The 13,951-nt window shown below is 38.7% G+C and overlaps 1 protein-coding gene across 5 annotated transcripts in view; it reads left to right on the forward strand.

Annotated features, from left to right (window-relative positions):
- The first annotated feature begins 1,922 nt into the window (after positions 1–1,922).
- Positions 1,923–13,951, forward strand: part of col4a6 (collagen, type IV, alpha 6) — a 133,776-nt gene continuing 121,747 nt past the window's right edge. For all 5 annotated transcript variants that reach the window (XM_044183470.1, XM_044183469.1, XM_044183471.1 and 2 more), the window contains exons 1-3: positions 1,923–2,080; positions 2,270–2,389; positions 2,567–2,612. In XM_044183470.1, coding sequence (XP_044039405.1) covers positions 2,379–2,389; positions 2,567–2,612 — 57 coding nt within the window. In that variant the 5' untranslated portion in view covers positions 1,923–2,080; positions 2,270–2,378. The remainder of the gene's footprint in view (positions 2,081–2,269; positions 2,390–2,566; positions 2,613–13,951) is intronic.

Genomic DNA, 13,951 nt, shown 5'->3' on the forward strand with positions numbered 1-13,951 from the left:
GATGAGAGTCATTATGGGGGCTTGCAGTTGTAAAGTAACCAGGAGTTAATGATCATTGATCTGTTTTAAGTTTCACTCCCAGCTTGGATTTTATTTGTTTTAGCTCTTTTTTCTAGTGGGCTTACACACTTTTCTTACTGTACTCAGAGCCAGTTTCAGACTATTAATACATCATAATTTATTAGCTGATTTATATTTTGTATTAATAATCTGAATCTGAAAAGTAACTAGTAACTAAAGCTGTCAAATAAATGTACAGTAAAGTACAAGTACCTCAAAATTGTACTTAAGTACAGAACTTGAGTAAATGTACTTCTGCAGGTTTTGGGGAACTCATGCCCACCAGACTAGAGCGAGTGTTGCTGAATTGTACTTGTTGTTTAATACCAACACGGGTATCTGTTCTTTTAGGCTCTGTGGTACTGAGAGTTGGAATAAATTACTTTTGCATATTCGAATTATAAGTAACCACCACAAATTTAAAAAAGATGGTCAAATTATCGCTTAAGTGTGAGGTCATCATAAAATTCTATGTGTAATTTACATTTTGTTTTGGATGTTTGACTTGGAGTCAGTTTGTTTGACTCTTACATCTATGCTATCTTTACATTTAGGACCACACTGAAAATAAGTCTTGGACTTTGTTGTGTTATTCTTGACATTTTTGCAGTTGTGCATCCCAAGGATGTAGGTCGTGGTGCCCGACACCAAGAGGGGTCTTAAGGGGGCTTAGCCCCCTCTGTTGTATATTTTGCCCCCTCTGTTTAAGCTTTAGAAAAATAGCAAAAATAACTAAATTATTGTCAGAGATACATGTGACTATCACTTAGCTGTTGTTTCAGAACCATGGACAGTGCAGTTTGTTGTGTGTAGGCGACAGGGAAGTGAAGGGACAACAAGAGAGAGAGGACTGCAAACCGCAAACAACTTTTTCTACGTGCCTCCCCCTGCTGATTTTGAAAGAGATTAGTTCATAAATTAAAAAAATATTTAGTACTCTGCTAGTGCTACATTCTTACATGGTGCACAGGCACAAGTAAAATAAATGTAACACTCCTACAATGATAAAACATCTCCTTATAATGGGCTTAGGGTTAGGGTTAGGGTTGGGGATATAGTTAGGATAAGTAATACACTAATTCATGCAGCAATGACAATAGATAATATGCCTTCAGACTGTCAAAGTGCAAAACTAAAAAGGTCCCAGGAAGGATCCCTGTGGTACACTGCAGCCAAAAGCAAGCTGCAGGGGAGAACAAGGATGCCTTCATCTAAGAAACATTATGTTATTTAAACAGGAACATGAGTGCACTTTCAACAAAATCTCTTAGTAGATAAATGAACATGTTGTGGTTAACAGAGCTGAGGGCTCACCCAGGTCAAGTTGAACTAAAATAGAACATTGAAGAGCTAAAAGAGGACTGTTTGCAACTTGAGTAACTCAGTGTCTGCAACATGTTTAGAGCAGAGATCAGGACAGAGGTGTTTAAACAACGTTTTTAATTTTATCTCCTACTTAAGATGGATATGACAGCAAAGAGCTATATTAATCCTGTATTATATTTGCAGGATCCTTTTTCTTTTAAGTTAAAACAAAAACAGTTTGTAGGTTTATTGCAAATGTATGATACCCAACAGAAATCATAAAGTCACTTTAAACTACAGTAATTATTGATAAACTAACTTTTTAGGGATATTATGTTGATATCAAAGGGGATTCAGTAAAGACAAACATATAAACATGTTCAGAATGGTTTCTATAAACTCATGATTGAGCATCATAGACATAAAGATCTTTATAATATATTTAATAGTGAAATGATTTCTTTATTTTTAGCTTTTTTTCATGGATTAAAACCAATTAGAGGCTTCCTCGGGATTGAAGAGTCCCCCTTTGCTGCACCAGACTGTTTGAAGAGGTAATGGTCTGCGTGCGTGGGTAAAATCTCCTGCTGTAGCCGAAGGTATGGAGGCATGAATGACATGTGTTGGCCCCTCCTCTCCTGCTGCTGTGGTGCGCTGCTGAGTTGAAGCGCAACAACCCGGAGAGCGCAGCAGCGACTTCACCGCTGCAACTTTGGTGAGTTGGATAAGCTCTCATTTTATGAAAGAAATCACCCACAAAGAGGGTTTCAGTGCTGGTTGTGGTTTAATGCTTGGAGCTGTGTGTGTGTGTGTGTGTGTGTGTGTGTGTGTGTATAAAGGCGGGTTGTGTTTGGCAGTAGTGGGACTACTTTATCTCTCTCTTTCTCGCTCTGTCTCCGGGTAGATGACAGGGGTTTTTGGAGCAGTCGATGAGCGCGTTTGAAGTGCCTTGCTGGTGAAGACAAGGGAATCGAGTCTCTACCTGCGGTTCCCCCTCTGCCAGTCGGATCAAAATGAAACTCCTGTAAGCTTTTCCCCACTTAAAATGTATTTCTTTAAAGTTAGTTTTCGGCTTTGCAAGCAGCCGCAGCGCTGGCCTCGGCTGTGGGCTACATTATTAGCCGAGCTCCGGCGCAGTTTACCTGCCATCTAATCACCGGGGGGAAACACATACTAACCAAAATATTTATTTCTCTGGCAGGATTTGTGTGATAGCAGTGGCCGTGGCGGTGAGATCTACGCATGGAGTAAGTCCCATTTGTTTACTATTACACTCCTCCAGGTGAAGAGGCTCTCCACTCGGTTTATGTAGAGCACAGATAGAGCTGATAGCCCTAACGATGAAGCTGAATATGTTTTGCATTGTGACTGTGGAAGTGCTGGAGATGACTTTTCATGAAACCTTAAATGGCTCAAATGTGACCAAACGGGGAGTCCACAAATGCAATTTAATACCGCAGCTGCCGCTTGTTGCATTAATTACACGTTTATATGTTTATAAAGTGACTTTCAGGTCTTTTACATGCCTTTATTCCTCCCTGCGTCACTGTGGGTGTCTTCAGCCTGCCGCACGAGGAGACACATTTCTGAATATTTTTTAGTCACTCTACAAAACTTTAAGCACACTTCAGTCAGTGTTTTTTTTTAGTACTTTTTAATGTCATTTTACAGAAAATTTAAGTTCCAGGTGCGTTCAATGTTGCACCGTTTGTGTCAAACACTTTCTAAACTATGTGGGTGATTTGTTTAATATTTGGTCTGAAGTTTGCTTTTATAAGTAGCCCGAGGGACTGAAAAAAGCAGTGCATGTTTGAGTGGGCCCGCTCAGAGTCATTTGCAATTCAAACCCCGCCTCGCTGATGAATATTTAGGATAAGGAGATTATTGGGGCAACGTGCCTTTTTCCAAGCCACACCTATACAAGACGTCCTACTGCTGAGGGACACATGCTGCAGCAAGACAGTGCAAGCAAACAGGGATTGTCCTCTTTCTTTACACCACTCAAAAGTCACAAATTGCTTTAAACCTTTCTAGGGCTTCATTTTAGGGCTGTCTGAAGGCAGAGAGCATTTTTAGTGCTCTAAAAATGGGTTTTTCGTAGCTTCTCATTTTAATTTTCACCCAGTTTTCTAACTCCTGCTCAACTCTAAACTATTACTTTAACTACCAATGTCAATGTATGCACTTGTATTGCTTTCTATCATATCTTGTGGAGTCTTTTTACCAAATCTTACTTCATCAGAACCCATTAGCCACAATGTAGCAACCACTTATTAATGTCATGTATTTATACAGGATTCATATGGAAACTTTCTGCAGTTATACAAAGTTTATACTCCATACAAAACATACTGAACCATGACAAAATATAGATATAGATGTAATATAATTAAAGTTGTAGTTGTTGACAAATACATTAATAACACTTTTAGATCTATCTGCTTACAACTACATTTCAGTGTGTTTATGATTTATGTAAGGTTTAAATACTGCTTAGAAATGCTACAGTATATAGAGGGGGTTAAAGTAAGTGTTCCTTTATGGGTTGAGAAAATCTTACTTCATAAGCTAAATAAGCCATTAAAAGATCCATTGGATTATCTGAAAAATGATTGGCACATAGCTGAAAACAACGACTCCCTGTATAAGTGCAGCTGTGGAGAAGAACATCAACTAAATGTACAACAGAAGAAGAATGCAGAGCAGTTAAAATAATACTTTACTGAGACACAGACTGACCATCTGTGATGACAAGGGTCAGGTTAAGTTGTGAAGAGAAGGGTCAATGCAGCAGTACGCCCATTACCTCCCATATTAGAATAAGAAAGAGGAATGGTGCTGTTTGATGGTGTCATTTAGGCTGATACGGGGCAACATGGCTTCTTTCTTGTTAATTTAGTAGGACTTTTGGTTGAGGAGAATCAAAAGTGTGAGCTATATCTCCATAATATCTGCACAACACTTAGCTGATGTTGAGTGAACGCTTCCAAAACTTAAATTTCACTCTTAAAGTACTTTAAAATAACAGCTTTAAGCTTGGCGAACTTTATAAAACTGGTTTTGAGAAGGCTCCATAAACTCATGGGGTTGTCTTCAAGTAAAACTTGAAAATCACTAAATCAGATTTCATCTCTTATGCAAAGTGTCTTATAATCAGTGGTGGAAGAAGTATTCAAACCTTTTTCTTTTAAGTTAAAGTAGCAATGCCTCAATATAAAAAAATATTCAGTTACAAGCAGAAGTCATTCAGAAATTGCACTTAAGTAAAAGTACAGAAGTATTATCAGCAAAATATACTTAAAGTGGCCAGTTAAAAGTAAAAGTACTCATTATGCAGAAAAACTGCCTTTTTGAGTGTCATGTTATAATATATCTCATTATTGGATTATTATGTCCTGATGCATTAATATGAGACTAAGTAGTATTTACTATTGTGGTTTGAGCTAATTTTAATGAAAGTAACTAGTAATTAAAGTTGTAAAGTAAATGAAGTGAAGAAAAAAGTAATATTTCCCTCTGATATGTATTGGAATAGAAGTATAAAGTAGCATATAATGATAATACTCAGCAAAAGTACAAGTACCTAAAAATGTACTACATTCCACAACTGCTCATAATATCATATTTGCATGCAATTTCAAGCACATGTGGGCCAAAATCAACCTTAATCCTGTGGTGTTCGTGCCGAACTTTATCGTTGAACTATAGAGGGAATCAAACCCTTAACCCTAGTGGTGTTAGTGCCTTGCTCTACCAGCTGAGTGACAGGAAATGATGGTAAGGTTGTGACAGAGATGCTGACGGGGAACATTAAGGCAGCAAAAAGCTTCCTGTGTCTCAATAGCTGATGGAGCTGCACTGACTTTGAATTGACTCCTCCACCCACTTCCCACCTCCCTGTTGTTTTGTGTTTTGTGTGTGTGTGTGTGTGTGTGTGTGTGTGTGTGACTGGGTGGCTGAGTGGATGGATACGTGTGTGTGTGGGGTTGAGTGACTGACAGATGAGTTAATTGGGTGGTCTGGGCCGTTGTAACCGTGTCTTTGGGTGGGTATCGCTGTGGTGCGGCAGTGGTCCAGCCCTGAATCAAAAATGTCAAGTTTCTCGTTGCTGTGCTACTGTACACTGATAGCACAAGAAAGGTCTTTATCAGGTGTTGTCAGTGTCATCAGATAAGACTGAACACACACATACTTGTTTATCTCTCAGTGGAAATACTGTAGCTTGCTAGATGACACTGTGATGGCATTGTAGCAAGAATAAGATAACATTTGGTTAAGGTACAAGGTACAGTTTACAGACATAAAAATATTAGTTTATGACACTCTCACTGCAAACAACACCAGAATTTTTAGAAAATGTTATACAGAAGTGTCATATATCTTGATGTATGCTTATAAATGTACCATGTACTGAAATAATGAATGGTTTTGAATTTGGTGAAAGTATACACTGGAATTATTTTGTATTTGAGTTTCTTATATTTTACTGTTCATACTGCCTGTCATTTTCCAAGAAATTTGGTGCAGAGGCTTGCACACATAAGTGTAGCCTTGCAACTAAACAGTGTTAGCATTTAGCAGCAGCTCTCATTGGAATAATACTGTCATATATATACTGTAATATACCATAAAAAAGACATGCTTTAGTTGCAACAGAGGGGAAAAAAAAGAAAAATGTTGCCACTAACTGTTTTGTAGATACATTCAACAAAAATGTCAAAAATTAGCCTATGTTAATAAAAGATGCAATCCAGGCGCCATTACATTTCTTTCAAAACATATTTGCTGTTGGAAATTAGTAGTATAAAACATAAATTTAACTTAACTGTACTTGTTAAGCATGCATAACCTCTATGCATTAAAATAAAACCAATATTTAGTTGATGTAATACAGTCTGGCAGCCATTTTGTTGGACCTTAGTTCTTGTGCCTCCAAACTTATATAGCGGCTGTTGCAACAGCGGCTGTTTTGGACAAAAACGGTTGAATTTTGTGTTAAGCTTGGTAGCTAGCTGACCATAGTACCTGTTCGCTATTGTTTACTGTCTAGTTAGCATGTCTAGAAGAAGCTAGGCTTTGTCCGAGTTTGCCAGCTAGTTATGATGCTAAAAACATCAGTTTGTTCAGGCTAACTGAACTGATCTAATCTAATCTACAGTAAATCTTAAAATATATGTTTATTTTGGACTATTTAGCTTTAGTTTTATCGTTAGTAATAAAACCCAAACCTACACCACAACAATTCTTTTAGAAAGCTCACTTTTTTAGCCTGGTTCTTATATTTATGTATTATTTTTATTTATCTTCCATGATTGTAAATTATGTTTCAGTGAACATAGAGAGAGAGAGAGATCATCTTTAGGAGCTGCTCCAAAGTGTCTGTAAGGGCTGACAGCTGCTGGCACAGGGAAAAGATCACACTCGGGTGAGGAGGAATGGTGAGGAGAGGGGAGGAGGCATGACGAGAAGGAGAGGAGGGAGTCAAACCTGGAAAGTTAGGAAATCATCCAGAAATGTACTCTTTACATTTGTTTTGATCCAGTTGGCATGCAATATGGATGGGTTGTACACACTTGTACATACTGTTTAATCTGAGTCTAGTGACAAATGAGGGTTTTAAGAACAAGTTTGACTCTCTTGGATATGTTGTGTGGGCGTAGTTCATGGCAGAAATGGATATTTTTGTAAATTATGGCTTGGATGATGCTTTTGTTGTCCTCTTTTGACAGGTAGACATCACCATTTTTAGCTTTAAAGGATTGTACCAGTGTTTTTGCAAGTTCATTTACAAATCATGTATATATGTCATGTTTTTTCTGACATTTCTGAATGCTTGCTTTGCAGTTTTAGGTTTTTGGATGTCTTTTTCCTACTGTTCTGAATGCCCATTGGTTTCCATTTATTTTGGTGTAATTTGATAATCAATTAGCAGATTCTTAAAACTTCCTTGAGGTCTCTATCATCACCGTGATCATCAAGTTTGCATTAGTTTTTGTTATTATTACATTAAATGAATGAAGATGAGTGGAAATTAATAGAAACCAATGAGTGCCAGGAAAAAAAGTACAATTAGATTTCTAAAACAAAATAGCATGGTTTACAAACAGGCTAGTGTACATGATTTGTAGTAGGGCTGCACCTAATGATTATTTTCTTATCAATTAATCGTTTTTGCTTTAAATGTGATAAAATTGTGAAAAGTGGCCATTATAATTTCCCAAAGCACAAGGTGAAGTGTTCGTATTGCTTGTTTCATCAGACCAACAGTCAATATATATATATATATATATATATATATATATATATATATATATGTATGTATATAAAATCACATATTTCAATATTGCTGCTATTAGAGATACTAGAGGTGGTTTTAGTGCAAAAATTATGCTGAAAACTTGCCGACTTTCATGGTACAATGGTGCAAGGACAACCATTTACTCCCCCTCTCCTCTCCTCCTCCCTGCATCCCCCCCTCTATTGAATTCCTCCAGAGCTTGGCAGGACTTGTCAGGCTGTCCCACTCCCTGCAGGTGCTATAGGCTGGAACATTCCAGAAACGCTAAGTGAGGCAACTGATCACTGCTTGATTTGTGGTTGCTAGACCCTCCCCACCTCCTCCTTCCTTTCCCTTCTGCCCTCCTCCTCCCTCCCTCACCCGATCATTACTCCCTCACCCCCTCCTTTCCTATCACTTTTTGCCCTCACTGCTTCCACAAGTCAGGCTACCCAATACCAGTTGATTTGTGGTTTGATTTGCGAGTGGTGGTCCCCCCCAAAACCTGCTCACCCTTCCTGAGGTATCACAGCCCAAATCTCTCCTTCTTTCTCCAAATTTCCTCTTTTGCAAAGATTAAAATCTTATAAATAATCATAATAATTTATAGAACTAAACAGAGGTTAGTTGCAGCACTACTTATCTGCATGTTAGTCGATCTTAAGCTATTCTTGTGTGTGTTTCTGATTCATTTTGTGCATAAAGCATCAATTAAATGTTTCACTCTGCAAGAAATATTCCTCCACTCTTTTTTGCCTGCTAGATTTTCTTTATTTTTTTCATTTCTGTAACTTCCTTTTCCCAGAGTGGAGATTCAGTAAAAAAAATAGTGCCTTCAGAGCAGAAATAATCACATTTTTGTTGAGTCAAACCTCATTGTTTAGACATGCAAATTTTGTAGAGCACCTGTCAGCTAACTTGTGCAAATGATAATTGTAAAGTCCAGAGCCGAAGGCAAAAAAAGTAAAGAGAGGACAAAGCGAATATTTTGAAGAGTTTTTGTCTTGTTCCATACTTAAAAAAACAATCTACACATACTAAGGAATCTAGGCAAGCTAGTAAATGGTTTGTGTTTCGCAAACTTCACCATTTTGTTCCAAATATGCCTTCCATTTCCATTTCCAATTGATTATATCCCTCGGCTTTATAAAAATAAGTGCCTGACATATCAGAATGGGAAGGGTTATAATTCTAAATGTTTACTGTGTGAGAGAAAAAGAAGGTGACAAGCCCCAAATCACATAACTGTAGTCCCAAAGGCTTTTGGTTGAAAGAATGCACACTGATGATTTGGGTCACGATGAGATTAGTCGTACATATGAAAACGTTCGATGTTGTTTAGAAATGTGATGACCAGAGAGAGTAAAAGAGTGAACATGTGTTTGATGTGACTGGGTCATGCTGCTCTGCCTCAGTTTGTGGTCCATGTCATGGGTCTGGAGGATGCAGATGGCTTTTTAATCTGGATCATTTCTTCTTCCCTCTCTTTCACCACCTCTCATTCACCTTTTTTGTCACTCTGTGTACTCAGCCTCTCTTTTCCACTCACTCTCTTGCCATGAACCTCATTTCTTTGCATGTTTTCAAAGCTGGAATAACCATTTTCCTTTTTTCCCCTCGAGTTTCACCCCACTTTTCTCTCTCTGTAGTTTCCTCAGATGAAGGCTAAAATACTCTGTCAGTAAGTGCATTAGGAAACCTATAAACCACATATAGCAGGTTTACCGTAGCACTGAAAAGCCCCTGCTGTTCCTTTCCCACGCCCCCAGGTAAGACTCCGCTACCTGTGTGGTGCTTACATTAGTGCATGTTTACCCATCCCCATAAAATCGTATGTCTCTGTGTTTATGTATTTTGCTAGTGCAGGTGGGATGAAGGCCTTTTTTCCCCCACTGGGAAATACCCTCGCCAAAACTATTTAAGAGGACACGCTGGCTTTTTGCCTATATTGCCACAGCAGTGTACACAAATAAAGCTAATCTGGAGTCAGAGGAGACAAATGTGTGAAACCAAACATCAAGTATGCAGAGATATTCAGTTTAAAATGTCACTGCGGTTAAATAGAGCAGGAAGACCAGCGAGAGAGCACTATGGTGACGCATCAGAAGCACCAGAACACAAGTACCTGAACACAATACATCTCTTGTCTCTAGTCAGTGATGTCATTAAATCAAACAGTGAAACATTGCAAGCATCAGCACAGTAGGAAGGCGTTTACATTTATTTACATTTTTGTCTGAAACTAAATGCTCTAATACACAGCAAATAGCAAATATTGCTTTTCTGTCTCTATTAATTGCTGCATCTAATAATTATTTTCCGTATTGACTAATGTTGATTTATTTTTCGATTAATTGAAAATAATAATAAAAATACCCGTCAACAAGCGAAAGGGATGTCTTCAAATGTCTTTTTTTGTCCGACCAACAGTACAAAACTAAAAGATATCACTTTACAATGATATAAACCAAAGAAAAGCAGCAAAATCCTCACATTTGAGAAGCTGGAACCAATGTTTGTTTGATATTTTTGCTTTATTATTGACCTAAATGATTAATCCATGATCAAAATTTTGTATTGATTGACCAATCGATTTTTTGTCTAATTATTTTAGCAATACAACATATAATTCGTTGTCAGTTTTAATTGCGATTCACATCCGCACACCTTGCCTGTAGCTCCACACTAAAGAAGAACTGATGAAGTTTTATTAGTTTAAGTATTGATAACTGGGTAGATGCAGCAACGTACATCAATTTATTATCATCCCTCCAACATACGCCATTCTCTCTTTCGTTTCAACTTCTTGTCAAGTGAAGAAATCTATGTTTCGCTAGCATTATTAGCCAAAACATTAACCAAGGGCCACCTATAAATTAAAAACTGTGAATGACAATGACCTTCCTGATATTTACTTAGGATATACAGAACCTTGCATGTGCCATGTCTATAACTCTGTTACCCAATCTCTGTTACGCTTAAGTCAAAATAAGATTTGCTAAAACATCCAAAAACTACAGAGTGATAGAGGTGCGTTGATGTAACTGTTGACAGATGCTGCCTTCTGCCCTCCCTTTCTCTTCTCTTAGTCTGTGTGTTCGTCTTTGACTTGGTAACGGTGTTTGCGTTGGGCAATCCTCTCAAAAAGCCTCCGTGTCATGCGTTTGCATCCATCCATCTTTCCATGCGTCCCTTCAAACGAACACTGCATCGCTGTCTTTTCTAGTCATCTTCACTGATTTGGTTAAAAGGCATGGAAAGTCTGTTGTCTTTGATGCAGATGTGCAACAGCTGGTTTGAAACGATTGATAAGGATGATTGAAAATCTGTTTCTGTCCCTGTGATCAATCGACTAAAGTGACTTGGCTGTCGCTGCTCTATAATAGTTCCTAAAAAGGACTGATTCGTCATCTGCTTTTCTTCTCTATTTGTGTTGCACTCCAACTTAATTTGTGTGTTTTAGCAGCTAATATGACATAGAAGGTCTTTATCAGGCATGTAATTTGGGTGAGTCTTGGCAGCTGTTAGTCTAAACGCTGGTGCAAACTGGGATTTTTGCCAAACCATCAAATTTATCTGTTTGTGTTGTGATTGAAGAGCCAGATTAAAGGTTGTAGCAACAAATGGCAGGACGGTACAAGGAAACAGTTACATGTCACCACATCATCCCCCTCCATCTGCCGAGCCTTGGCACAGCCACTTTCACATATCAGACCCCCTCCTTCTCTTCTGACGAAGCACACGCTGTCAGTGTGTCCCCCGATTGGTCACGGTGAACTCCTGAGTTCAGAGGTCATCCGAGCACAAAGGCAGCAGGGGCTCTCGGCCGCGGCGACGGCTTAACATTCCATGGCCAGCGCTCCAGATTTGTTTATCGCACTTTGTCTTTTGCTTTTCTGCGTCTCATGAAAGAAAGACGAGCAACAACAGGGAGAGCAGGGGATTGGGGAGGGGCGTGTTATTCTATCTATCTGCAGGCCCCATGGATGTGTTTGTGAAGGTCTTTAGGCTTGTCAGAGAGGTGGGGCAGTGTTTGGCTGCCTGGATGCTTGGTGGGAGTGCTGTCTTAGCTTGTTCGACGTGCCCGGTCCCTTCTCCTTAATGCCATCGCTCCCCTCGGGGTTGTTTGCACTTCAGACGGATTACACCGCCAATCTGCTTCTCTCCATTTGTTGGGTTTTGTCTCTCTGTCTTTCATTCTTCCTATTTTTGCTTCATTTTGTTGATCTTGACCCTTTCAAACTCCCCACTCATTGCTCCTTTCTTTACTTTTCATGTAACACTCCAATGTCACCCCTTTTACACCCAAAAGTCTCTCATCCCTGTGTTAGATTTGGACAAATTTGGCAACTTGAAGCTGCACCAGTCAATATTTTTGTATTAACAATAGATTACATGACTGTGTAATATGACAAGGGTCCCACAGAGAATTATCACCTGATTCTGCACTTCCCCATAGCTCTAAATGGCGTTTCAGCTCATTTTCGTCCTCATAAACCCCATTTCTAGCAGCAGCAGACAGCTGTTTTCAGTGAAAAAGCACTGATAAACCCACTGTACACTATCTGCCCAGCACCAACAGGCAGAATTGGTGGAGACTAAAAACAGAGCTAAAAGCTAATTTGTCAGTTGGACAGAAACACAACTCCAGATGAATGAGTATATGGCTCCTTGTTTGCTAGATGTCTAAATAAGCAACAGTTTGCTATCAGGTTAGCCATAACAAACTTTAAAGGCGATGAAAAATCTATTAGTAATGCTTTAAATAAAAGGTTTTTCTTTGATCCAAGTTTCATCAGAATTTCCTAACCAGGTTCTACAGAAACCTTCTATTACTGATGCTGATTTTAAAACAAAAAACATGGAAACTTAACCCCCCCTGAGGACTTTCAGTTTGTTTTGAAGTCAGGAAGCCTGACAGCTTCAATTCCGCTTTGCTTTGATGCTCCACTTTTCCCCCTGCAACATCATTACTTTGGCATTAGACACCAACATCAGCCCTTTAAGTCAAACATTTTTCCTCTTCACTGCAATTATCATATGCATGCCTGTGCAGAGGGAACACATCTTCTTTTGTTTGTCAATTTACTGTGGTGGTGGTCTGAACAACCACCCCTGTAGGGACAAGGTGTGTGTGTGTGTGTGTGTGTTTGTGTGTGTGTGTGACTGTGTGTTTGACTGGCTTTCTAATTACCATTAATGTTCTTAAATCGAGACGTTAATTACACACCTGAGTCCACATTAATGTCATTGTTGTGGGTAGTAAAGGTGCAGGTGCAGGTATTTACCCATTTTGTAGCAGCCTGACATATGTGGCCGGCAGCTAATGTAAACCAAACCAAAACAAATGTGTGCACAGCTCTAATATCCTGTTTAACTTTACCTTTAGCATGGCAGCGTTAGCTTTAACTTTGTGCATTGTGAAGGGTAAAAGCTTCTCTGAAGCTCTCTGTCTCTAATCCTGCAGAGAGACTGAAATCTTTATTACTTTCAGTTAAATTGTTAAAGCTTAGAAAAGGGATGTAATCAAATGTGCAAAATGCTAACACACCAGGAATTACCTTTGCTAGTTAGCTAGTTAGCATTTTGAGACGTGCAATCAAATCACTTATTTGCTGTTCAGACATCAGAAACAAAAACGGCAACACAGACAGGGACACAAAATAATCGAGTTTGAAGCAAGAATATGTTAATTTCTGATGGTGTGCACATATTTTTAACCCTAGGAAGACAAACTATGGCGGCCATGTCTGTGGAAAAGTGGATTACACAACTGCTAAAGGAAATAAACTGTTGTTATGAAGCTAAATATACTATAGCATCGCTGTCCTGTGAAAACCATGTATCTCCAAAATATCACCTTTTCATCATCTAAGAAAAACAGTCCTATTTTCAGCTGTTTTTTAGCTAATCCAATGGGTTTTTAAATGGTTTATTAAGCTTTTTATATTAATATATAAAGATATTAATCTTATAGTTTATCCAGAAAATTCTAAATTGTCAAATTTGGAGATACACGGTTTTCATTGGGTCCGGAGGATCGGTGAACTTCCTTTACTTTTTCAGGTATTTTAAAGAGTACCGATTTAGCATTGAACTCCTATAACATTGTCGGGCTCACAATGAACAGTAAAAAAAAAAAGGATCATAATCGATGCAGCAGAACCTTGTCAAAACCTGGCGCCTACATTACCCACCATTCAACTCGACCGCTGACAGTTCGGTCAGAGATTCGGGTGTGTTATGCTAGTAGCGGCTAATGTATCCTCGAGCCACTAGCCTCAAGCAGAGATGAGGAGCAGGCTACAT

The sequence above is a fragment of the Siniperca chuatsi genome, linkage group LG22 (assembly GCF_020085105.1).
Source record: "Siniperca chuatsi isolate FFG_IHB_CAS linkage group LG22, ASM2008510v1, whole genome shotgun sequence".
Taxonomy (NCBI): Eukaryota; Metazoa; Chordata; class Actinopteri; order Centrarchiformes; family Sinipercidae; genus Siniperca; species Siniperca chuatsi.